Source organism: Staurois parvus, unplaced genomic scaffold (genome assembly GCF_062004578.1).
Source record: "Staurois parvus isolate SC_StPar_1 unplaced genomic scaffold, SC_StPar_1.0 ptg000122l, whole genome shotgun sequence".
NCBI classification, from domain to species: domain Eukaryota; kingdom Metazoa; phylum Chordata; class Amphibia; order Anura; family Ranidae; genus Staurois; species Staurois parvus.
This window is the reverse complement of record NW_028317918.1, coordinates 6,609,079-6,636,465: the sequence shown is the minus strand read 5'-3', so window position 1 is coordinate 6,636,465 and position 27,387 is coordinate 6,609,079. Positions and strand designations below refer to the sequence as shown.

The window sequence follows — 27,387 nt, the reverse complement described above, 5'->3', positions numbered from 1 at the left end:
AGGAGGGGGAGTGGCTATCATATACTCTTCCTCCATTCATAGATCCTGTTTTATTTATAAGAGCTGTAGTCTGGTTTCTATGAATAGAACAGCAAGGGAAAAAAGGACAGGCATAGCAGGGCTACCTCGATGACAGCCTGTGATGGCCCCTTAGTTCTATTAACCCCAGAAAATTGTGAGGGTTGGGGTACTGTGTGATATTTTAGTTTTATGAATGAACAATCCAATTGGCAGGGCTGTGTATGTGTACAAATAGCCACTGAGTGACACACAGAAAGTCGTAGTGCTTAGTGATCTGTCACTACTATTATGAACAATCAGTGCTGCTTGTTCATTCACAATAATAAAAGATCCCTTGCAGTTACAATTCTATATATTCTATTTACGGCTGCTTATAGGGCAAATATTTTACACAGAGCATCTCTGAGCGATCTTTTACTATTGTAAATGAACAATCAGCACAGACTAATCATTCATAATAGTGACAGATCACTCTGCTGAGAGAGTGGGTGTGGCTGTGCTGGCTGTACATCACCCCAAGGGAAACACCCACAATTTGGGCTGCAAAATGGGGCAGGGCTACAGCTATAGGTGTATTTAGGGGACAACGTGGGGCCACCAATCAGAACAGGGCCAAGTGCTATATTTATTACATATACAAATTTGACATATGGGCAGTCGCCCTGGTTTACCATCACCTCAGTATGAGACAATACACACAGACCTAAAACCATATAAATACGTCATATACGTCACTTCCGGTCATGCGCACTAGGTGGAACGCACGCTGACCTACAAGGAGGAAGCCATCTTCACATGCCATGAGGCAAGCTTAAGCAGCACAGGCGCCGAGAAGAGGTCGGAACCCGCGGTATGTCGGCAGATGTCAGCGGTGGTTCCTTGGCCTCTTTGGCCTTGTAAGGCAGTACTTATGAAGGACATCTCTTCCTCTCCTTTTATCCATTGCACAGGTGGTGAGTGGACTGTTACAGGACACTAGTTATATGGTCCTATATGATCGATATGACCTATATATCTCATATAGAGTGAAAGCTCTTCCAGTGACTTTCCACATATTGTCTGTTTCACTACAGGATGGGGACATCATGGTGCTTTATATAGGAAACAGGATATACCACGTGTATCTCAACAGGCAGAAGATCTATTGGGATTTGTCTTGTTTTCCTTACAGAAAGTGGTGTGTAGTCCACATACAGTGGTGAAGAAACCATTTCAAGCAGTATTTTGCTATTTGCATCTATCCTTCCATCCTGGTAACAAATGGGGCTTATTCTCATTTAAGAGCCCTAGGAAACAGTCGCCTATATTACAGATGAATGGGCCCCAACCACATGTGCCGGCTTAGGAATGTACTGCATTTTATATATGACATTCATTTTTTGTCTCGTATAGGCCTAGAGGCATGTTTCTCTAATTGACGCATACTGTGCTTGCTGCATTGCATACATGTGATATTTGATATCTATAGTATAATTTTTTGAAACTCCCTGCCTGGGATATAACCGTTTTGGTAGTAGCACATGTCTACATATTTACAACATGTTACATGGTATACCTATGGTATAATTTTTGCATACACCTCCTTTGGGAAGTGTTCACCTGTGCGCTAGTGCTACAAAGACTTTAGACTCTAGTAGTCACTGTCTTTGTTGCACATGTACCGTATTTGCCGGCGTATAAGACGACTGGGCGTATAAGACGACCCCCCTACTTTTCCTGCTAAAATTTAGTGTTTGAGCTATACTCGCCGTATAAGACTACCCCTCTTCCAATGCACACCAGTGGCAGGAATAGTGCCCCATCATTGGTATCAGTGGCAGGAATAGTGCCCCATCATTGGTATCAGTGGCAGGAATAGTGCCCCATCATTGGTATCAGTGGGAGGAATAGTGCCCCATCATTGGTGTCAGTGGGAGGAATAGTGCCCCATCATTGGTATTAGTGGGAGGAATAGTGCCCCATCATTGGTATCAGTGGGGGGAATAGTGCCCCATCATTGGTGTCAGTGGGAGGAATGGTGTCCCAACATTGGTGTCAGTGGGAGGAATGGTGTCCCATCATTGGTGTCAGTGGGGGGTGGAATAGTGCCCCATCATTGGTGTCAGTGGGGGGGGGGGAATAGTGCCCCATCGTTGATGTCAGTGGGGGGGAGGAATAGTGCCCCATCGTTGGTGTCAGTGGGGGGGAGGAATAGTGCCCCATCGTTGGTGTCAGTGGGGGGGAGGAATAGTGCCCCATCGTTGGTGTCAGTGGGGGGGAGGAATAGTGCCCCAACGTTGGTGTCAGTGGGGGGGAGGAATAGTGCCCCAACGTTGGTGTCAGTGGGGGGGAGGAATAGTGCCCCAACGTTGGTGTCAGTGGGGGGGAGGAATAGTGCCCCAACGTTGGTGTCAGTGGGGGGGAGGAATAGTGCCCCATCGTTGGTGTCAGTGGGAGGAATAGTGCCCCATCATTGGTATCAGTGGGAGGAATAGTGCTCCATCATTGGTATCAGTGACACCAATGATGGGGCACTATTCCTCCCACTGACACTTGCTGACCCTGTTCTCGTATGGTGCTGCTGCAGCCAGCATATGTGGTTGCAGCAGCACCTCTACACTGACCACTTACCTGCTGGTCCTGCATTCGATTTTCGCGGGGCCGCTCGGCTCCACCCCCTCGCCGGTGATTGGCCGCCTGTGTGCCTTTCCTGGGCTACAGTTCTGGCGGCCAATCACTGGTGAGGAGGCGGAGCCGAGCAGCCGCACGAACATCCAGTGGCCAAACTGAAGGCGCAGCCGCGCTTCCTGGACCGGATCGTCGTGGGACCGGAACCAGGTAAGAAACAGCCGCTGCCCACCCCTGTACTTAGTGTCCCTTCCATTGGGGGAAGGGGGGGGGCGGCGGCGGCAACGCGCCGCCCCCCTAAAAAGTGTCAGTATGCCGTATACCGGCGTATAAGACGACCCCCGACTTTTGAGAAGATTTTCAAGGGGTAAAAAGTCGTCTTATACGCCGGCAAATACGGTATTTAGACCGGTCTTGGTGTCATTTTATATGGTTTTAGGTCTGTGTGTATTGTCTCATACTGAGGTGATGGTAAACCAGGGCGACTGCCCATATGTCAAATTTGTATATGTAATAAAGCATAATTTTTGGAAATTTTTCTGAGTATCACATTCTGTTCACTATGTAGCCACTTTTTTGTGAATCTCTTTTCACAACCTCCCCCTTTTTATGCATGTCTTTTTTGGCTACTGAATGGAGGCCATCTACTGGGTGATATGGTAATTTATTTTACAACCTCTAAATAACTATCTTTAACCAAGTGCTATATTTACCTGGTCTCAGAAGAATTAAGTAAAATGTAAAAAAAAAAAAAAAAATTAACAATAGTTCTTCTTTAATCCGAATAATCTTGGCATTTGTAAATTCGCTACGTAAATATCCGCACACATTTACTTCCTTGAATTCTGTAACACGTAGTCATTATGACCTGTGAGTAGGAACTGGTGTGTCACACATTTCACAGAGCCTAACTTCTGAACTACAGAGGTGCTGAGAGGAGGAGTTTTAGGAGGCGGAGTCAGTACAGGAATCACAGACAGCAAGGTACCATGGGATATGTATTCCTTAAAAAATGAAAGTAAACAGCAGATGAGAAGCTGCAAACCATGCAGGGAACCCTGGAAGTTGTGGAAAGACATGACCAGCTGACATGCAGAATTCACAACATGAAAGGATATTTTTCCAGTAAGCTTACAGTATATTGGATTGTCGAATATAAACTATTGTTTGTATTGTTATTACAGTGCTGATGTTCTAAAGTGAAAGTGTCTGCTGTGACCATAGAACTCCTTTAAAATATATATTCAATGTACCATATTGTTTGCTCCATAAGACGCACTTTTTTCCCCCCAAAAATGGGGGAAAATGTCTGTGCATCTTATGGAGCGAATATGGAGTGGCCGGTCCGGTATTCCCACCGTGTCAGAATACCGGGCCAGCCGCTTGGCTTTTCTCTGCAGCAGAGCCTTACCTGTTCCTCGGTCCAGCGCTGTATAGTCTTCTCTCCCGGAGCCAGCTTCTTTAGTGTGGGCACCCGGCTGTGACAGACGGGTGCCCACTGCGCATGCGCGAGAAATGCTGCACTTTATGAATGGTCCGGCAGTCTTCTGGGACCTCTCACATGTCCCAGAGGACGGGGAGGGAGGAAAACTCTGCAGAAGTGGGAGCGGGTACCTGTCAAATTCGGGTACCTGCTCTCCCTCCCTCTCCAAAGGTCCGCAGTCTCCGGTCATCCCCTGTACTGGGTCCGCAGTCTCCGGTCATCCCCTGTACTGGGTCCGCAGTCTCCGGTCATCCCCTGTACTGGGTCCGCAGTCTCCGGTCATCCCCTGTACTGGGTCCGCAGTCTCCGGTCATCCCCTGTACTGGGTCCGCAGTCTCCGGTCATCCCCTGTACTGGGTCCGCAGTCTCCGGTCATCTCCTGTACTGTGTCCGCAGTCTCTGGTCATCTCCTGACTGTGTCCGCAGTCTCTGGTCATCTCCTGTACTGTGTCCGCAGTCTCTGGTCATCCCCTGTACTGTGTCCGCAGTCTCTGGTCATCTCCTGACTGTGTCCGCAGTCTCTGGTCATCTCCTGTACTGTGTCCGCAGTCTCTGGTCATCCCCTGTACTGTGTCCGCAGTCTCCGGTCATCTCCTATACTTTGTGTGCAGTCTCTGGTCATTTCCTGTACTATGTCTGCAGTCCATTGGTTCAGAATATTTTTTTTCTTGTTTTCCTCCTCTAAAACCTAGGTGCGTCTTATGGTCAGGTGCATCTTATGGAGCAAAAAATATGGTAACTACTGGTGTGACAAACTATTATTAAAGGATGACTGAACTTTTAGAACTCTACATAAAAATACACAAAGCAATGACATACGTCATAAGATAAGGAGCATATTTATTGAAGTGATTGTAAAGCTTTGCATTTTTTTTTTTTTAAATAACAAACATGTCATACTTACCTGTTTTGTGTAATGGTTTAGCACACAGCAGCCTAGATGCCCCTCTTCTTGGGTCCTTCGCTGCCACTGTCCTCTCCTCCCACTGCAAGTGCCCCATAGCATGCCGCATGCTCGCTCTCAAGCCAGCTCTGTGTGTCCACTGACCCCGTGTCCCCGCTCCCTCCTCACTGGCTGTGACTGATAACAGCAGGAGTCAGTGGGTCTCATTGCTGTCTCTCTCTCCAGTAAAGAGAGAGATGAGAGAGCTGTTGTTCTTGTGCACAGCATGGGATTGAAGTCAGGCTCAGGTAAGTAAAAGGGGGGCGCTTTATTATTATATCGAACTAAGGGCTATTTCACACGGGCGGACTTTGTTAAGTAGATCCACCTGCTCAGCGGGGGATCTGTCCGCTGATCCCCACTGAGAAGGTGGATGACAGGCCCATGTCCACTCTGCGCAGCCGCTGTTCTCCATGGGGCAGTCGAATGTAAACAGACCTCCTGTCCATTTACATCCAACTGTCATCTGATCCGATCTCCTAGATGGATGGGGAGTGGATTCCCCATCTGTCTGTTTTAAGCAAATTGGATTGGATGCAGGTGAGAGTAAACGGACACATGTCGCTTTACATCCGCCTCCCCATAGAGAACAGTAGGTGGTCCGATCGGATCCTTCTGAAAAAAAACAGACAATCGGTCCGCCCATGTGAAAGGGCCCTAAAGGAAAAACTTTTTTTGTTTCATTTTGGATAGAATAATGGAGTGTTTATAACACCTGTCAGGTTTATTTTTGTCATCTGCGGACCATTACCCTCGGTTCACATCTGTGCGAGTGGTACTGCTGCGGGACCCGCACAAATGCCTGCAGCCGCACTACCCATACAGAGGAATGCAGGACCCACGGGCATGTGCCATTAATTCTAATGGCACGCCGTCTGCACTGGAAATCACAGCCGTACTGGGAACCTCGGTTTCCGCGCGGAGAACGAATTTCTGAAGTAGCGCAGGGACTTCTTACCTGCCTGTCCCGGGGCACAGGAGTCCATTTAAATGAATGGGCTTTCGTGCATCACGCAAATTGTGGCCCACATGACCGCACAAATGTGAACCACGGCTTAGGGAGATTTCCCTTCATTCCCTGTCCCATAGCCAAAAACAGAAAATTCCTGCAAATCAAGCGAATTCCTTGGGGATCCCCAGGTCACCAGAACTAGTGTCCCCAATGGAAAATGTCCCCTCTATTACCTTTATGGGGACAGCCCAACATTTGTGATTTTCTCTCCCCTCTATCCAAAACTGAAAAAAACCCCCCAAAAAATTTTCCTTTAGTGCTTTAAGCAGTGATTGTGACATTCAAACATTTACTGTAGGTAAATAAAAAAAACTTGTACCAGGACGATACACCTATAGTGAAGTTTTGGTGAATGTTACTTTCACTGCTTTAAACATGTAGCCCACAAATACAAATGTACATACAAAAGTAACAAAGGATGCTCACATCACAGAAAATTGCTGTATATTGTTTTTCTGCAGCATGTTCACCCAGTATATACCATTCCAGCATGCTGGCGTAACTGAGCCCTAACAACACTTCTTGGTTTTCTTGAATGTTGACACGTGACAGTAAACATGACTGCTCTGTTCTAAAATGCAACACTACAATATTGACATCTGTGACAATGTATCAGCTCCTCACTCAGCTATTTATGGTTGGCTGGGTGAAATCAGAGGACATCCATATGTAACAAATACTGCACGTTGTCTAGTGGTGTACACATTTACTACATAGACATGCAGGAAAGTCCTGCCCTTCACATTTCACCCACATTGTTATCTCCGCCCACCATACAGCCCTATCATCATTCCAGTGGAGTGCTGTGACATGTCATGTTATCAGGGCTTTGTAAAATGTGGACAGACCAGAGTCTGGGAATTAAAGCTGCCCATGCATAGATCAGGCCAACTGAGCTTTGTCCTTGTAAGCATTAGCCAGCCTCATATGCAATAGCTCTGGTTATCCACAGAGATGCAACAAATATTGGTCATTCATGTTGTTTAAAAGACAACAAAAATGGTCATTAAAGAGCTGCATATATGCACTGACGCAGCTCTTAGAGCTAGTTCATTGTCTCTCTGAAGAGTGATCCGATAAATTGCTTTTCAGCAGGTAATCTGCATTGACAGCTTAATATCTCTGAGGAATGTCAACAACAGCAAGAATGCCTAACATTCTCTCCACGCAGGCAGGGTATGAATATTTTAAATTCACAACAGATCTATTCTACCACACTTGTATAGGCTTTTTTTCCCTCAAAATTATACTTACGCAGGTGGATGCAGCATCATCTGATGCTGTATCAGTCTCCCTACGGCTCGAAGTGTAAGAACTCAATGATCACATGACCGCTGATCTCTGAGCTCTCACCAGGGGTGGACTGACAACTCATGGGGCCCCCGGGCAATAGGGGATCATGGGGCCCCTGTGTCCTTGCCCAAACTCAAAAAAGCCTATGAAAAAGGTACCAGGGGCATCTCATGGGGCCCCCTACTGACCCCGGGCAGTGCCCAAGTTTCCAAATGGTCAGTCCGCCCCTGGCTCTCACAGCCACTGGAGTGCTGGGCTGTGGAGGGGGAGAGAGCGGCTGCCTCAGGCTCTTAGTGGCTCGTTGAGAGTCTGAGCCAAGTGTCTCTCCAGATTCTGAGGTGGATCCCGACTTTAAAGTCGGGATGTTTCCCCAGCCTGGACTGGCTGAGTGACATCAGCTGACAGCGAGCTTCAGCCTGCTATCAGCAGAAAAGGGGTCACAAGAGTGCAGAACAATCTGCACTCCTGTGATCCACAGGAGAAGTACAGCCAAAAGAGCTTCGGCTGTACTTCTCCTTTAAGTAAAATGGAAAAATCTGATCCCCAGGCAATACCAGCATCACAGTTGTATCCATAGACTGTATAAACTGTTTTACCTGCCAAAGGATTTGTAAGTCTATGTAGCCAGCCCTTGCGATCTGGGCACCCCTGCCAAACAGCACAACCAGGTTCTGGATCTCTCTGCAGACAGCAATGCAGTTCAGCAATACAGCCAGGTCAAACACCTTGAAATCCCACAAGACTGTATTCCTGCAGTGGGCTGCTGTATTTTGAATGCCCACAAAGTCATCGGTAAGGTACAGTGATGTCACTTGTGCCTCTTGAAGCTTCTTTCACCTCCCTTGAGTTGGCCAAATACTCCTTCATTTTTATATTACATTCTCCCCCTTCCAGACACTACAGCTCACAGTGGGAGGGTTTCAACAACAGAGGCACTGCTGTCAATCTAGAAAGAAGTTAGCCCCTCCCTCTTAGAGTGTAAGCTCCAAGGAGCAGGGCCCTCCTAACCCTCTTGTATTGAACTGTATTGTTGCTGTATTGTCTCCTGTTATATTGTAAAGTGTTGAGCACACTGTTGGCACTATATAAAACCTGTATAATAATAAGTAGAGAAAAGGGGTGTGGCCAGGTTCTGACAAACTACAGGCTCATGAATCAGCAGCAGTGATAATGCTGACAACCACACCCTCTGCAACATCTTCCTACCCCACTGTAGTAGAAGCAGGCACAGCCTACATCATGCATCACTAAATGGCGGACCGCGGTCCAGAACCGGACCCAGAAACATTCCTTTCTGGACTGCAGCCTCACCAAATAGTAGCCTGAATATCCTCTCCCCGGCGTCGGCGGCCCTGCCTGCCACTGCCGCTATTATCCTCAAGGAAGGGCACATCATTTGAGGCGCAGCAGGTCTGTCCCTTCCATAATACTGCAGCCCCCCCCCAATGGTTTCTCTACAAAGTACTAAGTCATATTTTGCTTGGGGATCAAATAATTATTTTTACTCACAGAACTGCAACTCAATCTATAACATTTGTATCGTATTTTTTCTGGATTGTTGGTTGATATTCTGTCTCTATCATTTAAAATACACCTATGATAAAAACAATAGCCCCTTCATTTCTTGTAAGCGGGCAAACTTGCAGAATCTACAGGGGATCAAATAATTATTTTCCCCACAGTACATGTGTATGGCTAGCCTCTGACTGCAGTCACACTTCAGTGATTTGTAGCTTGAAGCTCGAAAAACATTAAAACTTAAAAACTCAATTGTTCCCTATGGTGCCTGTTCACGTGATCAAATGTGAACAGGCACCATAGAGAACAATTGATTTTAAGTTTGAGCGTTTTAGGAGCTCTGAGCTACAAATTGCTTAAGTGTGAATGCAGCTTTACCCTAGGTTCACATCTGTGCGGGTGCAACCGCACCACCCGCACAGAGAAATGCAGACCCGCGGGCGGGTGCCATTAGTTCTAATGGCACGCCGCCTGCACTAGAAAACGCAACCATACTGGGAAACGAGGTTCTGTGCGGGCTGCGTTTTCAAAAGAAGTGGAGGGACTTCTTCCCTGCGTGTCACGAGCACAGGAGTCCATTCAAATCAATGGACTCTCATGCCCATGCAAAATGCGGCCCGCACAGGAACCGAGGGTTAGTCCTCATGCACACTGGACGTTTTTACAGCTGCTGGTTTTGGCTTTTGATGTTTTTTTCTACAGCCAGTAAACTCCCCAGCATGTTATCCTATGTGTCCATGTACATATAGACTGCAATCAACGTTTTTCTGGCTGGACAAAAAAAAAAAAAAAAAACAGGCGTAGTGGGTTTCTAGAGGAGTTTTTTTAGCTGTAAAAATGATCTAAACCAGTAAAACACAGCAAACTGTTTTTTTTACCAAAAAAAAATTTTTTTTTGTAGAAAAAAAAAAAAAAAACCATAAAAAAATGCACGTGGAAAAACGCGGGAAAATGCCACTAAACACTAATGCAAAAACACTAAAAAACTCATGTTTTTAATGTGACTGCACAGCTAATGTTACCAAACCATCCAGTGTGCATGAGTCTGCCCTCATCTTTTTGCCCACAAAGCATGAGGAGGGCACATGACATCAGTGGCTCTCCCTGAACCCAACACTAATAACAGACATGTGCAGCTTAGTCCATGAGCGCACATCTTTTGTGCAATGATGCTGCCAATCAAGAGGGGGGTCCAAGTGACACCATAAGTTGCATGGTGTCACTGATCCTAGCTTGCAGTTTCCAAGGCTTATTGCTGAATAACAGAGGTGAACTTGGGCGTCCTCTGAATTCTTCTCTAGACAAACGTACGCTTTTCTTTGGCTGAAGGCCAGGTCATTCCCACCCCGCAGTCCACCATGTTGTTTAGGGTGGGAATGAGCCGACCCAACTCACAGTTCATTGGTGTAAAAGAAGAGCGTACATTTGGTATTCGGAGGACGCCCAAGTTTATGCCAGTTGACAAGCAGAGAGCGGACTGAGGTCAAACATGGCGCACAGGACATGCGTTATATGGTTGCTCAGTCATTTTAGGGTGAAGTTCCACTTTATAGAACCATTGGTGTCCCCACTCAGGACACTGGAGGACCTAACTTACCTTGCTGAGATGGTGGAGTTTTCAACAGCAAAGTACACCCAATAAACGAGGCCAGTCATGTGCACTGCTCATTAATGTCTCTCTAGTTTCCTGACAAGAGCCCATCCAGAAGAGGGAGGTCATGTCCCCACTAGTCCTCCATGCATGAAGCCATTGCAAGGACACGCCCCGCCCCTCTCCCGGGTACACTTAGGGGACCACTCTACTCACGGGGTGACATCAACCGCTGTACCGCCAGGAGGCGCCTCCGCTTGGCTGCTGCTGTGCAGAACACAGCCCGGGATAGAGAAGACACGGGGCGGAGCCATGATCTCACCCGCGAAGGTTCTCTCAATGGGCGTCCTGTCCTGTGAGCGGAATGTAGGGGGAACAGACCCGAACACAGACCACAGCAGACGCAGATTATTGTACTACAAAGGGAGTCACATAACTTTTAGCCCGTATACAGATAAATATTGTATACAAAATAACAATTTATCTAGAAAAGGCGCGGCGGAGGCTACGACAAAATGGCGGAAAAGTGCACTAGTCTTATATGATTACAGTGCAAAGCTGGAGCTTCGAATAATACAGTCTAGATTTATATAGGTGTATTAAACACCAACGAAAATGAAAAACCCACTCTCCCTGGAGTTAGCTACTTTTGCCCACAATTAATATGGCGACAATTGGCGGAAGAGTGGGACCCGATCAGGTGACAGTCCTTTGCGCCGCATATTGAAGCTTAGTGAATCTGGTAGTAATGTAGCTCGGGCTGACTTCGGAAGGTAAGAAAACCGTCCCTTTGGCTGCATTGAATATTTTGAATTGGCACTTTAATGAAGGTTCTAGTTTACACCTAACATTAGTAGTTCCAGGACATGGCCAAGCTTTGCCTCCTGAACAATAAAGTCATATTTCCTGCATGTTTGATTTAGTTTTCAATTAGTATTTTTAAAGTAAAACTAAAGACAAAACCCTGAAGAGAAGTTGGGATGCCATGTACCCTAATGGCATGCTGCCTGCACTGGAAATTGCACCCGGGCTGCGATTTCAAAAATAATGCAGGGATTTATCCTGTCCCATTGTACCCGCCTCTCTCTCTCAGTCAAGTCTTTTGGTCCGAGCAATCGTCAGTATTGGTAATTCACATTATCATAATTATATTTATATAGATTTGTGTCAGTTATAATAGGGTAATGTATGTTGTTATCTAGTTTTTGATGGGAAATAAATGAACCAGTGTTGGAATATACTGTGTTATGATCCCTTATGTATCCACAGTATTCCCTGAACCCCTGAAGAAGCCAATTCGGCAAAACGCGTTGGAAATTACCATCACCATCCCTGATTTATGCTTGTTATATTGGTGACATTTAGACCATGGTCTGGTACTCTTAACATAGGGATAGTGTGATATGGGATTCATTATACTGAAGGACTCATTCTCTTACCTGATTTTATGGGACGGTGTGTATGTTCCAGTTTATTATGTGTAATAAAAACGTATATTTTTATATATATATAGTGTGTCAAAGTTGTTTTCATGCTGAGGGTATTTATGCACCTTTAAAGTCCTTCATGCTTATGTTTCTATTTGCGCATGTTAGAAAATGTGTTTTTTGTAGCGTGTCATCATCGTATTTGTTGTACGATCTGTCAGTGAGCATCTTACCTATACCCAATAGGAAGAAGTGACCTGTTTAGCTATGTTTGTGCTCGTATCTTATTACTAACTGAGGTATGGTTTTGTCACCTTAGGAGTCCAGACTTCTGCCCCCGTCTTCTGATATGTATGTTGTGAAGACGTGTGACTACTGACATACATCATGGCTTCAATGAGTGACGATGATGAGGGTTCGCCGCTACTGCAGTCATCAGCATCAGACCCAGGGTAATGCAGCAAATGTTCATCAAAAGGAATTGACCACCATAAATAGTAACACCTGACATCTTGCAGATAGGGTGTAAAGTATATCTAAAGCCCAAACTTTTTATTTTTCATTTAATGAATATGGGAAAGTTAAAAGCACAGCATACAGAACCCCATTCTTTCTGATTGTCCCTTTTCACCCTACACTTAAAAAAAGTCCATGGGCTTTATTTTGAGCATATTCAGATGTTTTTGACCCCACAGCCTTCAATTAGTATACCTGTAAACATGGGATACATCTGTTTTGCACCTGAAAAACTCCTCTCCCCCTCTAGATAGAACTGTTCTCCTCCCCTTGTCCAACCCAAGAAACAAAGATCTTAAATTTGATATATGTTTAAAAACACTTAGAGAAAGCCTGTAAAATGCCTGAAATCTTATAAAACTCCAGGAAAAAATGCTTAGGAATGCACTTTGCTCAGGTGCGAGTGCAGCGTCAGGTGATATTTTTCCGCCTACAGTTGTGGGAAGAAGTGTCCTCATTTCCTTCTCTGATGGCATTGGGGATCAGAACAATAAAAATGGTTAGCACTTTTGCCTGGCAGTACTAGGGTCGTTGGTTCGAATCCCAGCCACGGCACTACCTGCCTGGAGTTTGCTTGTTCTCCCTGTGCCTGCGTGGGTTTCCTCTGGGTACTCCGGTTTCCTCCTACACTCCAAAGACATGCTGGTAGGTTAATTGGATCCTGTCTAAATTGGCCCTAATATGTGTATGTATGAATGTGAGTTAGGGACCTTAGATTGTACACCCCTTTAGGGTTAGGGACTGATGTCAATGTACAATATATATGTGTAAAGCGCTTTGTAAATTGACGGTGCTATATAAGTACGTGAATAAACTTTTGCCACATTTTGTTATGTTACAGCCTTATTCCAAATTGGACTAAATTATTTTTTCCTCAACATTCTACAAACAATACCACATAATGACAACGTGAAAGAAGTTAGTTTTGAAATCTTTGCAATTTATTCAAAATAAAAAACGAAAAAAAAACCACATTTACATAAGTATTCACAGCCTTTGCTCAATACTTTGTTGAAGCACCTTTAGCACCAATTACAGCCTCAAGTTGCTTTGAGTACGATGCTACAAGCTTGGCACACCTATTTTTGGGCAATTTCTCCCATTCTTCTTTGCAGTACCTCTCAAGCTCAGGTTGGATGGGGAGCGTCGATGCACAGCCATTTTCAGATCTCTCCAGAGATGTTCAATTGGGTTCAAGTCTGGGCTCTGGATGGGCCACTCCAGGACATTCACAGAGTTGGCCCGTAGCCACTCCATTTTTATGTGGGCTGCATGCTTAGGGTTGTTGTCCTGTTGAAAGATGAACCGTTGCCCTAGTCTAAGGTCCAGATCGCTCTGGAACAGGTTTTCATGAAGGATGTGTCTGTACATTGCTGCATTCATCTTTCATTCGATCCTGACTAGTCTCCCAGTTCCTGCCACTGAAAAACATCCCCACAGCATGATGCTTCCACCACCATGCTTCACTGTAGGGATGGTATTGGCCAGGTGGTGAGCGGTGCCTGGTTTCCTCCAGACATGACGCTTGGCATTCGGGCCAAAGAGTTCAATCTTTGTTTCATCAGACCAGAGAATTTTGTTTCTCATGGTCTGAGAGTTCCTTGGGTGCTTTTTGGCAAACTCCAGACAGGCAGCCGTTTGCCTTTTACTTAGCAGTGGCTTCCATCTGGCCACCCTACCATACAGGCCTGGTTGATGGAGTGCTGCAGAGATGGTTGTTCTTCTGGAAGGTTCTCCCTCCACAGAGAAACACTGGAGCTCTTTCAGAGTGACCATCGGGTGCTTGATTACCTCCCTGGCTAAGGCCCTTCTCCCTCAGTCACTCATTTTGGCTGGGCGGCCCACTCTAGGAAGATTCCTGTTGGTTCAAAACGTCTTCCATTTACGAATGATGGATGCCACTCATTGGGACCTTCAATGCTGCAGAAAATTTTCTGTACCCTTCCCCAGATCTGTGTCTTGATACCATCCTGTCTCGGAGGTCTATGGACAATTCCTTGGACTTCATGGCTTGGTTTGTGCTCTGACATGCACGGTTAACTGTGGGACCTTATATAGACAGGTTTATGCCTTTCCTAATCATGTCCAATCAACTGAATTCCCCACAGGTAGACTCCAATCAAGTTGTAGAATCATCTCAAGGATGATCAGTGGGAACAGGATGCACCAGAGCTCAATTTTGAGCGTCATGGCAAAGGCTGTGGATATTTATTTACATGTGTTTTTTTTTTAATAATTTTTAATAAATTGCAAAGATTTAAAAACAAACTTCTTTCATGTTGTCATTATGGGTTATTGTTTGTAGAATGTTGAGGAAAAAATGAATTTAATCCATTTTGGAATAAGGCTGTAACATAACAAAATGTAGCAAAAGTTAAGCGCTGTGAATACTTTCTGGATGCACTGGATTCCTCCATGGCCAAAAAATAGGTGTAAATGCTCATTGTATGCACCAAATGACTTTTAAAACCCAGATATTACTTTGTAAAAGTAACAGTGATATCATCACTGTTCTGAGAGCAAAGCTGTGGGAGGGGCCCAGAAGTTCTATCCACTACAGAAGGAGGTGGACAGAAGACCAGCCACCCTGCATTGAGAGAGAGAGCAGCTGTGGTTGGTCTTTATTACAGGAATCTCCTGCACAACGGGAATATTTCACAGTGGATTACTGCACAAATTTGGAAGGAATACACAAAGCACACCAAGATTCAAGTATGAATGCATATGCTTTTTGTATTTATGAAAATATGTGCTAATCCCGGAGTTCAGCTTTAACTATTTCCAGACTGGCTAACGTACATGTACTAAAGATGCAATACTCACGCGCTGACTCAAATAAATGATGAGCTGCTGAAAACGGCTAAATGTGTTCCCACAACAATAAACCAAAGAAAAGAAAATAGTGCTGCGCTACCCCTTTTTAGACCGAAATACAACTTGGCTATTGCATATAATCAAGTATAAAAGTAAACGCCCTCCTTAGCCTCCAGCCCATGAAGTGATATCAATAAATAAAACTGAAAAATAAACTTGAACAATTCCCAGAAAAAACGAAGGTTGGAAGTCCAGTGCAATAAACATCTGGCTGAGCCACAAACATTTTTGAACTTTATTTTAAAAATCCATAGTTTGCTGGTGATATATGTTTGTATTCATGTTGACACTGGTATCCAGCTGGTAATCACTGCAGCACCCATTTACTCCAGAACATTTTAGGAACATATGAGGACTGGGAGTGGAACCTGCAGCCTTTGCTGCATCTGGCAGTAGCTCTTCTTTCTGAGCCACCTGTAATGCTGATTTGTTTACTTTATTGCACTGGTCTTTCAGCCTTTGTTTTTTGTGGGAATTGTTCAAGTTTATTTTTCTGTTTTATTTATATCACTCTGTGGGTTAGAAGCTCAGGAGGGCATTCATTTATTTTTATACTTGATTACATGCAACAGCTGAGTTGTTTTTTTGGTTTACTAAGGGGCAACGCAGCACTGTTTAAGTTTCTAACGGACACGTAAGTTGCCAATTTGGAATCATATACCGGGGTTGATGCTTGCAGTTGCAAGCATCAACCTGGTGGAGCAGTTTTGTGCCTTGTTGTCTTCTATGGGCCCCCCAACTCAATAAAATGCCGAAACAAACTAAAATGTTTTATTTTTCCAAATGCACTGCAGCACTAAGATGGGAACAGACACTTTCTTTATTATGGGAAACTATGACACGTGTTTTAGTCAGTTGGGACATGTTCATTAAAGCTTAGCAGTGTAAACTGGCCATTAATGTGAACGTTACAACTGTTGCAGTTCAACTCTTGACATACTTTGATTTTCCAGCTTATTTGCTAGTCTAAAAGATCATCTGTTTTATTAAAATTGTTTTGTGTTGTTTTTAGCATTGTCATTGAAACTCAAGATCAGCACAAAAGCAGATGGTGGTCCATCAGGATTATGTACCTTACCATGTTTCTCAGCAGTGTAGGTGAGTATTTATTAGCCCAGTAAGACTCGTTGAACCTTGGATTGTAACTGTCACATAATGTCATGCTGCATTTTGAGTGGCTGTGTTTAAAGTGGAACTAAATGTTAAAACTAAAAAATGATGAACAGGCAAGCTTTTTATTGTGGAAGAAACATGCAATGTCTTTTCTGCAATAAAGAACACTTACCTGCCTATTTGCAATCCCCTGCGGAATGTTCATCGAGCTGCGCATGTGCAGCTCATTTTGCATCAGGATGACTGCACTATTGCATTGGGCAATCAAAACATCTGAAGACTGACACCCAGAAGAACCTGGGGAGAAGATGCTAGTGCTGGCGAGGTACCTTGCTAGCGTTGAACAATTGATGCTAAGGTAAGTATGTTTGCCTTTAGTTCTGCTTTAATAGACATATGATGCTGAACATTATTTCAGAGTGTTTTAGGGATTTGATATGTCTTGTTGAATAAGTATGTTTTGCCATGTGGCCTTGTTTGTACACTGAGCAAAAATAACCAAGATATGAGTCTGCAAAGTTATAAGGTATTTGTGGCCAAGCTATTTTTTTATTTTCTGACCAACACAGGTTTAGATACAGCTGGCAAAATGTATTTTTAAATCCTTTTATATCCAAATTATTCAAGTGAAATGTCAGACAGATATGGTATATACATAGTTACATTGGTCCAAGCTGGGTGAATCTATGGAAAAATATATACAGCGAGGAACAGAAGTATTTGAACACCCTGCGATTTTGCAAGTTCTCCCACTTAGAAATCATGGAGGGGTCTGAAATTCACATTGTAGGTGCATTCCCACTCTGAGAGACAGAATTAAAAAAAAAATCCAGGAAATCACATTGTATGATTTTTAAAGAATTTATTTGTCTTGCACTGCTGAACATAAGTATTTGAACACCTGAGAAAATCAGTGTTAATATTTGGTACAGAAACCTTTGTTTGCAATTACAGAGGTCAAACGTTTCCTGTAGTTCTTGACCAGGTTTGCACACACTGCAACAGGGATTTGGCCCACTCCTCCATACAGATCTCCTCTAGATCTGTCAGGTTTCGGGGCTGTCGCTGAGCAACACAGAGTTTCAGCTCCCTCCAAAGATGTTCTATTGGATTTAGGTCTGGAGACTGGCTAGGCCACTCCAGAACCTTGATATGCTTCTTATGGAGCCACTCCTTGGTTATCCTGGCTGTGTGCTTCGGGTTGTTGTCATGTTGGAAGACCCAGCCACGACCCATCTTCAATGCTCTGACTGAGGGAAGGAGGTTGTTGCTCAAAATTTCAGACCCCGCCATGATTTCTAAGTGGGAGAACTTGAAAAATCGCAGGGTGTTCAAATACTTCTGTTCCTCACTGTAATGCCTGGAATTCAGAATTAATGTATAGCTCTGTCTTCAGGGATCCACCTAGTATTTATGCTACTACTTATACATCTTGAGACACCATTAACAAAAATATTCCTTTTATATTATGGATATAAACTCATATGTGACTGTAGACATAGTGTACCTTTAAATTGGTTTTACTTAAGTCATGATATGTGTGTGTTTTGTTTTTTGTTTTTTTAAGGATTTTCTATTGTGATGACCTCAGTTTGGCCATATCTGCAAAAGGTTAGCTATTTCTTTGTCACTTGCCCAATGGTCTATTTGCTATTATCTTTGGGGGTGATTAGTAAGTTATGCCTTGTCTGACCATGCACATAACCACACACAACAGATTGGTTGTTTCAAATGATCTTTAGTTTGAAAATATTTTATTGGACAAAATATTGGGAAACATTTAATTGGCTGAATTGAAAAAAATTCTGCCTGGACAGATCACTTCTATTTGATAAAACAGATTGCTTATAGACTTAGTGCTGTCTATTTCTAAAAAATATAATGTTTTACCTAAGACCAGCCTAAAATGATATTGTAATAATGGTATTGTGACTACTACTAGTCTGGTAGTTTCTATGTTTCCTATTGAGTGGTGTGCAGTTTAGTGAGGTTATATACATTGGGAGGAGGATATTCTTGCTGAATATAAAGCTCAGTATAAAGTGTTTAATCCATCTTCACTGTTGTTAATTTTTTTCAGATTGACTCAAGTGCTGATGGAAGTTTCCTCGGCTGGGTGATAGCGTCCTACAGTTTGGGTCAGATGATTGCCTCACCCTTGTTTGGTGTATGGTCTAATCATAGGCCAAGAAGAGAACCTCTAGTTGTCTCCATCTCCATACTGGTGGCAGCCAGCTGTCTTTATGCTTATGTACATGTTCCTTCCAGTCACAACAAGTATTACATGCTTGCCGCACGTGCCCTGGTTGGCTTTGGATCAGGTGTGTTGCTAAGCAAATAGGTAAAACCTTGTGATATAGAGGCTTGATCTGTTGAATACACTAAGGGAACAGAACTAGGCTCTTAAAGTGGTTGTAATGCCTGAAGATTTTTTTTACGATCATGAATTATATATATTACTGGAGCCCGATCTCAATTCAGCGATGTTCACGAGAGCGGCTGCTGTCCCAGCTCTCTGCCTCCTCATTGGTTCAGAGACAGCAGCAGTGATCGAGAGCAAGCATGCACAAGGAGCCCAGAGCTCTGGTGGGGGACCCTAGAAGAGGAGGATTGGGGCTGCTCAGTGCTAAACCCTTGCACAGAGCAGGTAAGTATGACATGCCTGTTATTTATTTAAAAGAAAAAAAAATAAACATTTAGTATCACTTTAACTCCATCTATCATTATTTCCTTTTTTAAAGCCATCAGAATTATTATCATCTTACATTTTGTTTAAATCCTAGGAAATGTTGCTGTTGTTAGATCGTATGTTGCTGGTGCAACTTCCATTTCAGAAAGGACCGGTGCAATGGCAAACATAAGTGCTTTCCAAGCTCTAGGATTTATCTTGGGCCCTGGTAGGTAGGTTATTGGAGGTGACATGGGATTGTGGACAGTCCTTTTATTGTGGGATAAATAAACTTAGTAGACATTCTCTCTGCTAGCATTCCAGGCTGCCTTTACTCTGATTGGAGAACAGGGTGTAACCTTCGCTGCTATTGATCTCCAGCTGAACATGTATACCACCCCATCACTCATGGGTGCAATCCTTGGCATTGTGAACATCATTCTAATCTTTATTATATTCAGGTATTAACTTTGTTTTCCTAAACCTGTTTCAAGTTTTGTTTGTTTTTTTTTTAATACTATCTATTTTAGTAGGGAAATGTAAATAATCCTATGGTGAGGGGTTAGAACCACTATCATGTTTTTTTTATTGCTGGGTTTCCTTGTTAGGAAAATTCACTTTCTCTAATTATCCTGACCACCAATGTTACTGCAAATGAAAGTGAGGGTAAATCCAAAAGTTTGAGTTGCTACCAGAACAGAAATAGAAGAGAAAGGTTTTAATGGGTACACATGTTCCCCTGGTAGCTGTCTATGATATCCCTCACTTTGGAAAAATATCCTCTCATTTCCTGTTGAATCTTTAGGACAGGAAGTGAAGGGAAATATTAATGAGACAAAGATTGCAAAAAGGTGGCTTTAACCCTCCTCTACTCTATCCAAAATTAAGAAAAAAATGTGCCTTTTCGTTATACTTTAATTATTTAACATGTAAACAGGCACCATGCAAAGAAGAGTTGAATTGAGGCTCATCCATGTTTTATCAGCATGGCTGAAAAACTGTAAAAGCAGATGCAAGTGTCCAGTGTGCAGAATGATTCCCAGAGACAGCAGCACAAAGAACAATGAATAATGCCATGAATGACACTTTCTCTGTGTACTGTGTACTGCTTTCATGTGATTCTGCCTTGTTTACATTTAAAGTGTTACTAAACTCAGGACCCTGCATTCACTCTGGTCTGCCACAGTACACAGAACATGGAAGTGCAATTATTTTAGTAAATATAAATTGCTAAATACCTTTTTCACCAGCAGTTAGAGCAGTCTTGTGACATCTATCAGTGTTCATCTGAGCACTGCTTAAATCTTGTAGGAGGAGTTTTTTTTCTGCTCTTGGCGGATGCACAACCCCTGACCTCTGTCTGGACATTGCTGATTGGCCCTGTGCTGATCACATGCACTCCCCAAAAAAACCAAAAACCCCTTCAGCAATACACACCAAACTGAGCATGCGCAGTGTCTCCACACAATATATCTTATCGGGTGATATGAGGGAGACACTAGAAGAAGGGGAGGATCAGAGAAGTCAGGATCAAACATTGTTTTTACACAATGCAGATATTTAACCCCTTAGGTTCCACAGTGAGTATAGCAAGCATGCTTTACTGCATATACAGACTGATTTTACTGTTGTGGGTTTAGTAACATTTTAATGTTAGTTAAGGCTTCTATGACTACACTCCTGGAAGCCCTTGTTTACTACTTTCACACAGGCAATAAGCAGTCCTTACCACCTCTACAAATGTACAGTAATTATTGAATGTTGAGCTGATAAATAGGCAGTTAATAGTTAATCTTCAAATCTTCTGGCTTGATAAATAACAGGCACTATGCTATTTTGCAGTTTTTCAAAGAAAGGGCATCAGCTAAAATTTGCTTGCGATCTACTGAGGACTTAAAGGGAAGATTTCATCTCCGTACTTAGTTTCAAGCTCTTCTCATTTGTGTCTGCCTAATAAGGAGCATGCAGCCCTCATTGATTAATGGAATTGTTTAGGGAAATTGGCATGTAACGTTATTTTGCTTTGTTGTCTTTTGTTTTACTTGGCACATATTGTATGATTTGTTATTAGTTGCCTGGTTATTATCTATTTTTATATAATATATTTTTGCAATGGCTCTGTGGTTTATCAATATTGGAGTAAATCAGTATCTTCTTCCTGCAGAGAACACAGAGTGGATGACCTGGGAAGGCACATAGGAAATATAAACTATGAGCCTGAAGGTAATGTACTTTTAAGATTTCACACATACTTACTGTATATTGACCATCTACTAATTCTGCATCTGCCCATCACAAATGTTTCTGTTGCTTTAATTTTTGTGGATAATCTCCACATACATTGACATTCACTGAAGAGAAGAGTGCATGGATAATTTGCAGAGGCCACCCTTCAGACTGGGGCTGTATATACAAGTCTCACTTAAGAAATTTGATTTATTTCTAGGCGACCAATCTGCAGATTGGCATTTTTTTTAATCTATTAAGGTGACCCACTTAAATGAATGGTAAAATCATGAAGTGCCTGTGTTATTAGGCATTGGGTTTCTGAGATAATTCAGGATTTAGAGACAGATCCATTTGACCTGCAGTCAACCACTTTCTGACATGCATCAATCTGCTTTTGTTTTCCTGTTGACCTGTATGGGGAGAGAGGCACTTCTGATGCAAATGAAAGCCCATCAACATAGACCCTGAAATAAGTATAATTGTACTTTTTTTGTTTAGTTTCTCTGCACTGAGGAAATTTTGAGTTCTTGAATGTTCTTCATTCTTTATTATACAATAATTATTTATTTATTTATTATATATTCCTAGATTGTAAGCTCCAAGGAGCATGGCCCTTGAACCCCTCGTGTATCGCACTGTATTGTTATTGTACTGTCTCATGTATTGTCCCCCATTGTAATGTACAACGCTGAGCGAACTGTTGGCGCAATATAAATACTGTATAATAATAATACAAAAACATAACATAAACAATTGAAGACCCTAGTAAACGTGCAAAAAAAGGCATACAGGAATGTCCTAAATGTGCATGTTACTGTCTGCCCCTAGGCTTACAAGTGTTCTTGTAGTCAAAACTCCGTAGTTCATTTTATACAGAAGTTGTGCATCCTGTATATGAGGGCTGACTATAGTGAAGTGGTTTAGGTTTACTGAATATCTTCACGGAATAATCAACTAGGGCAGGGCTTTATTAGGGAAATCTTTCTAAAAGTTACAGTATCACACCAGATCGATTTAAAAAAAATTTAAAAGTAAAGTTTGTTATTGATGCATTACTTTCCACAAGTACTATAAATTTTAATTGTGTAAGTGTGGCCTCTTACTGGGTTGCCTTGTGCTGTTCAACCCTTTTCTTCATTTGAGTTTGTATGAGTAAAAGTTTCAGAATGTAAAAAAAGGATGTCCATCATCATCCTCCCCAGCCTGACTGTCCCTGACTGGTCCATTTCATTAATTGGATTTTAGTTTTTAGCCATGGAGGTTCAGTATAACATATGGGCATTACCTATGGTAGTCTACAAGTAAATTCAGCCTGCCTATGACTGCCTATTCCTCCAGGCTGTCATTCACACATTAAGCACTTTAATATTCTAATATCTCCTCCTAAGAACCAACCAGCTGCATGCATTAGGGCTGAAGGCTCTTGATAGGTGTTCTAAGACAGAGTGCTATAAATATTTTCAGGAAGCTTTTCTGACCCCTCCTACTAACCATGATTTGGTCACATTACATTAGTACATTTACTCCTGGGGTGCGGCATCCACACGCACTACAACATACCCATACAAGGGCACTGGTGTGTCCCCTGGGGAATGCAGCAGTGTGATCCTGTGACCCAAGTGCTCGGTACTTGGCCTCTCACAGCGGTATCATGTGATCACTATGAAAAGTCATAGTGATTACATGATAACATGTAAGCAAAACTGTAATGAGTGGTTTTCATTCATGACTGAATGCTTACTATTGTGGCATTCCTTGTCTCATTTTTTTACATCACAGAAACCTGACACTTTAACTTTTAGAGGGGTGTGTAGACTTTTTATATCTCTCTCGCTCTCTCTTCCCCCCTCACTCGCTCTCTTTACCGCCTCTCTCTCTCTCGCTCTCTCCCCCCTCTCTTGCTCTCTCACTCTCCCCCCCCCCCTCTATCTCTCCCTCTCTTCTTTCCCTCTCTCTCCCTCCCCTCTCTCTCCCCCTTCCCCTCTCTCGCTCTTCCTCTCCCCCCTCTCTCCCCCTTCCCCTCTCTCGCTCTTCCTCTCCCCTCTCTCTCGCTCTCCCCACCCCTCACTCGCACTCTCTCTCCCCTCTCCCTCTTCCTCTCTCCCTCCTTCCCCCTCTCTCTCTCCCTCCTTCCCCCCTCTCTCTCCCTCCTTCCCCCTCTCTCTCTCCCTCCTCCCCCCTCTCTCCCCCCCCTCTCTCTCTGTCTCCCCCCCTCTCTCTCTCTTCCCCTCTCTCTCCCCCCTCCCCAAAACTTAAGAAAAACGTGGTGCCTTTTTTTTTTATTTTCTGTAATTTTTGTTTGTGTGTGTATATATAGCTAAAATAAACTGGTGATTAAATACCACCAAAAGAAAGCTCTATTTATATGAAAAAAGTTTTGTCAATTTAATCTGGGTAGAGTGGTGCATCACCAAGCAATTACCAGTTAAAGTAGCACAGTGCTGAATAGCAAAAAATATGCCCTGGTTATGAATGTGGTAAAACCTTCCAGAGGCCAAGTGATTAAGCCATAGAAGTATTTTCTCGGTTAATTTTTCACATATATGTTTAGTCCTTTCCACTATTAAACACTTTTCCCTCACTATGCCTTGTTCAGTTTCTTTCACTAGATTAACTAATGTCTGGAGTGAGTTTATTGTTTGTTTTTGTTTGTTTGTTTTCAGAGCTGAATTCACAGGCAGAGAGTGAAGAGGCTGTTGACCAAGTGGCAGTTGTCTCATCAAATATTTTGTTCTTTGTAATTTTGTTTGTATTTGCCATTTTTGAAACGTATGTATACCTTTTTTTATGTTATTAGCATATTTAAAAAACTAATTACTGTATATGCAAGTGTTTGTGGATGAAACATGTACATGCTGACAGCAAAAGCAAAGCTGAATTCAGCCTTCTTTCTATAGCAAGATCTGATGGATCTTTCCACTGTGAATGCTTAAACTTTGTCCTTAGTTTTTCCCCATAAAGATTTTATCGAACTGTATGTTAGTCACAAACACTGAGAGTGCGTATGGAAACACCTACACAGTAAGGGTGTTTGCTGGAATAAGATCCATGTGCACATACTGTATTAACATGTAATCAACTAAGGGAAAGGCAGGGTTCCCTGGTAAAGGTCAAGCAGTTTAATGGGTGAGCGAATCCCTTACAGCAGGTGTTTGGGTTGTTGCTACCATTGTTTGTGGGTTCAGCAACTGATAGGCAGATAGCTGGTTCTATTTAACCCCTGGTTCACATATGCATGGCTTTGCGGGCCGCGTTTTGCGCGGGCACGAGAGCCCATTCATTTGAATGGACTTCTGTGCCCCTTGAAACGCATGGAAGAAGTCCCTGCACTTCTTCTGAAAACGCAGTCAGCACAGAAACCTCCATTCCCAGCCACTACGGCTGCGTTTTCCAATGTGGGCGGCGTGCCTTTAGAAGTAATGGTACCTGCCCGCAGGTCCGTATTCCTCTGTGCGGGTGGATTTTCATGCGGATCTGCAGCAGCACCACCCGCACATATGTGAACCAAGCCTTAGGCTTGTCTGGGCAAGTTATACAGGTTAGCCAAGGAAAAGGTGTAATAGCAAAGCCAAAAACTCACTGGTTAGATGTCTGTTTATATTTGCTGGATACAAGACTTCAGGCTTTTGGCAGCCTGGCCTGTAGCTCACATGGTGTCCTAGGGATCCATAAGTGTAGCAGGAAAGTCTCCTACCTCCCTATACTAATGATGTAACTGGAGAATAAACAAGAGCAAATAAAGAAAATAGGTGGGCAGAAAGTGTGCTTGGGGAAAGGTGGCTGTGAAGGAAGGAGGAACAGAGATATAGAGGCAATAGGTGAAGGGCTGGGATCTGTTGGGTATAAGAAGGGAGCAGTACAAGGGGCGGGAAGAAGGGTGTCCCACAGAGGTCTCCCTCTGCAGCTAGCATGATAGTTTTCAGATTTACCTCTGGTGTGGTGATACATTTATTAAAATGCACATTTTCAGAGAATTTGCTTTTCTTACTTAAAGTTAACCTATTAGCCATTTTTAGTAACAGTTTTGTCTAAGATCAGACAGGCAAGCTGCCTTCTATTATCCTGATTACAGAGGGATACCTTGTTTTTGTGTCTCTCTGATTCCGTTTCACCTTGTTAAAAGGGCCTTACATCTGGGCTAAGCCCTATTTTGTTGTATTGTTTATTGGGACCACATCAGTGGCTATTAAGCATGCTCTTCTTGCATAAGGGGCAGGTAGGTAGGTGAGCTGTAGCTCAGAAGTCTGAAATGGGTAGTCCTTAGTAACAGTGAAATTAAATCTTAGAGAGAAGGGTTTTCTGGCTAATAACAAGTAGTAATACACTATGTTTCCAGTGTGGCCAGGCACTTGGAGTAGGCATAATGCAGCAATACAAATTACTGCAGCACTGTGAAAAAGTACAATTTTCATAATACTATGGGAATTGTAGTGAATGGCCATTTTTAGGTGGGCAGGATTGTGGGCTGGTACAGGGCACATATAAACATAGCCAGTGAACGGGATTGTGTGCTTGCCCACATCATTTTCATTGCTTTCCCACATTGTCTTCATTACATGTAGGCCTGTCAGTTACAGTGTGAGATTATTGGAGGTAGGGCAGATCAGGAGTCTCTTGGCCTAACAACCAAAATCGGGCTGTTACAGTGGGTGGTTCAGACCAGGAGTCTGAGACTTCCAAGTTCGCTCTTTACAGTGAGAGGGAGCATAATGTCATCACTGCTTACTGACTACTGCATTGGGAAAGTGACGTGACTGGAGGGATAGAGGGCCACTATGGCCACTGGTCTTATAAAATAGATGTGAAGAGGCTGAGGCATGTCGCTGCAAAAAAGAGTTTTGTTGCCACTATTTTTTGTTTGGACAGAGGAGCATATTCTTTAAAGGTAAGAAAACATCAAAATATACATGAGGGTTTAACTTTAAGAACAAGAAGAAAAATGGAGAATATGTCTAATTGTTGCTTAAAGCTGCCAGCTAGTACCTTACCATTAGCAATAACCCCTTTTAGCAGCCTTCAGCCAGCTAAAGTGTCTGAAGCTAAAAGCAATTTTCTTAAAGTTGCTCTTTACACATATTTCAGGCCCTGGCTTACTGATTGTTTGCCTAGGCCTGGCCAATACTTTATAGGAGGGGGCAAGCATTTAATACCAATAAGGGGGAAATCTGAGAGGGTGCTCTGAAAGGACGTATCTCTATGAAGAAAGAATGCACTGACTTCTTGCAGATCTATTTATAATGTAAGTGGTATAACCTTACCATGGCAATACAAGTGCTTTGAAATAAACAGCAGTGTCTGTACAAATGTGCATTGCTCTCACCTGGCTTTGGGACTCTGAAGCTAGTGGAGGGCAATAAAAATTAGAGGAAAAAAAACAGGGAAAGTCTGGGTCATGTGATTTGTGCTAAGCAGCAAGAACTTCATGGGACACCACAGGCTCCATACCCCATACTGCATTTTATGAATGGGCTGCAAAATGCAGCCACAGTATAGTGCAACCCTGAGGGGTATGAAAGAGTTTAGATAGTAATATCTGTTCCCCAATATAAATTACCCCTTCAGTTTTCATCCTGTGAGATTCACAGGATTTCTCTAAACTTACAAACTTGGAAATTGACACTGGGGACAATGTTCGAATTGGGGAACTGGGGAGAGCATCCTATCCATGTCATTCCAGTACCCTGACTATAAAATATAGATAGAGTACTTTTGTGTGTTTCATGTAATATACCTGTATGTATATTATTTGTTTTAAATGTAAGACTTTCTTGCCACTTCTGTTTCTCCAGAATTGCAACTCCACTAACAATGGACATGTATGCATGGAGAAGAACACAGGCAGTGTTTTATAATGGAATTATCTTGGCTGCTATTGGTGTGGAATCAGTATTTGTATTCATTACAGTTAAATTGCTTTCTAAAAAGTAAGTTTCTTAAATAATACAATCATTTAAATAATTACTCTTCTTAAAATGTATGTTAATATCATGATTTACAGTTGTTTCTTCAGGCTATAGACTGTTTTATCATTTCAGATGACTGTTGTTTATAAAATAATGTCAGTAAATTCAAGTATTTAATTTTCAGCATAC

At 42.9% G+C, this 27,387-nt stretch overlaps 2 protein-coding genes across 4 annotated transcripts in view; one reads left to right on the top strand and one right to left on the bottom strand.

Annotated features, from left to right (window-relative positions):
* Positions 1 to 10,807, bottom strand: part of ABHD18 (abhydrolase domain containing 18) — a 51,876-nt gene extending 41,069 nt beyond the window's left edge. Inside the window, exon 1 of one of the 2 annotated variants that reach the window (XM_089672194.1) lies at positions 10,685 to 10,807. Coding sequence is in view for 1 of the 2 variants with exons in the window: in XM_089672193.1 (XP_089528319.1) it covers positions 10,685 to 10,782 (98 nt within the window). In the remaining variant the exon portion in view is untranslated. The remainder of the gene's footprint in view (positions 1 to 10,684) is intronic. The other variant, XM_089672193.1, reaches the window with a different exon arrangement.
* MFSD8 (major facilitator superfamily domain containing 8) overlaps positions 10,805 to 27,387 on the top strand; it is a 35,717-nt gene continuing 19,134 nt past the window's right edge. The window contains exons 1-10 of one of the 2 annotated variants that reach the window (XM_089672191.1): positions 10,805 to 11,241; positions 12,215 to 12,347; positions 16,298 to 16,383; positions 17,966 to 18,009; positions 18,479 to 18,719; positions 19,182 to 19,295; positions 19,383 to 19,527; positions 21,231 to 21,289; positions 23,959 to 24,064; positions 27,085 to 27,219. In XM_089672191.1, coding sequence (XP_089528317.1) covers positions 12,283 to 12,347; positions 16,298 to 16,383; positions 17,966 to 18,009; positions 18,479 to 18,719; positions 19,182 to 19,295; positions 19,383 to 19,527; positions 21,231 to 21,289; positions 23,959 to 24,064; positions 27,085 to 27,219 — 995 coding nt within the window. In that variant the 5' untranslated portion in view covers positions 10,805 to 11,241; positions 12,215 to 12,282. Of the gene's footprint in view, positions 11,242 to 11,741; positions 11,924 to 12,214; positions 12,348 to 16,297; positions 16,384 to 17,965; positions 18,010 to 18,478; positions 18,720 to 19,181; positions 19,296 to 19,382; positions 19,528 to 21,230; positions 21,290 to 23,958; positions 24,065 to 27,084; positions 27,220 to 27,387 lie in introns of those variants that run through there. The other variant, XM_089672192.1, reaches the window with a different exon arrangement.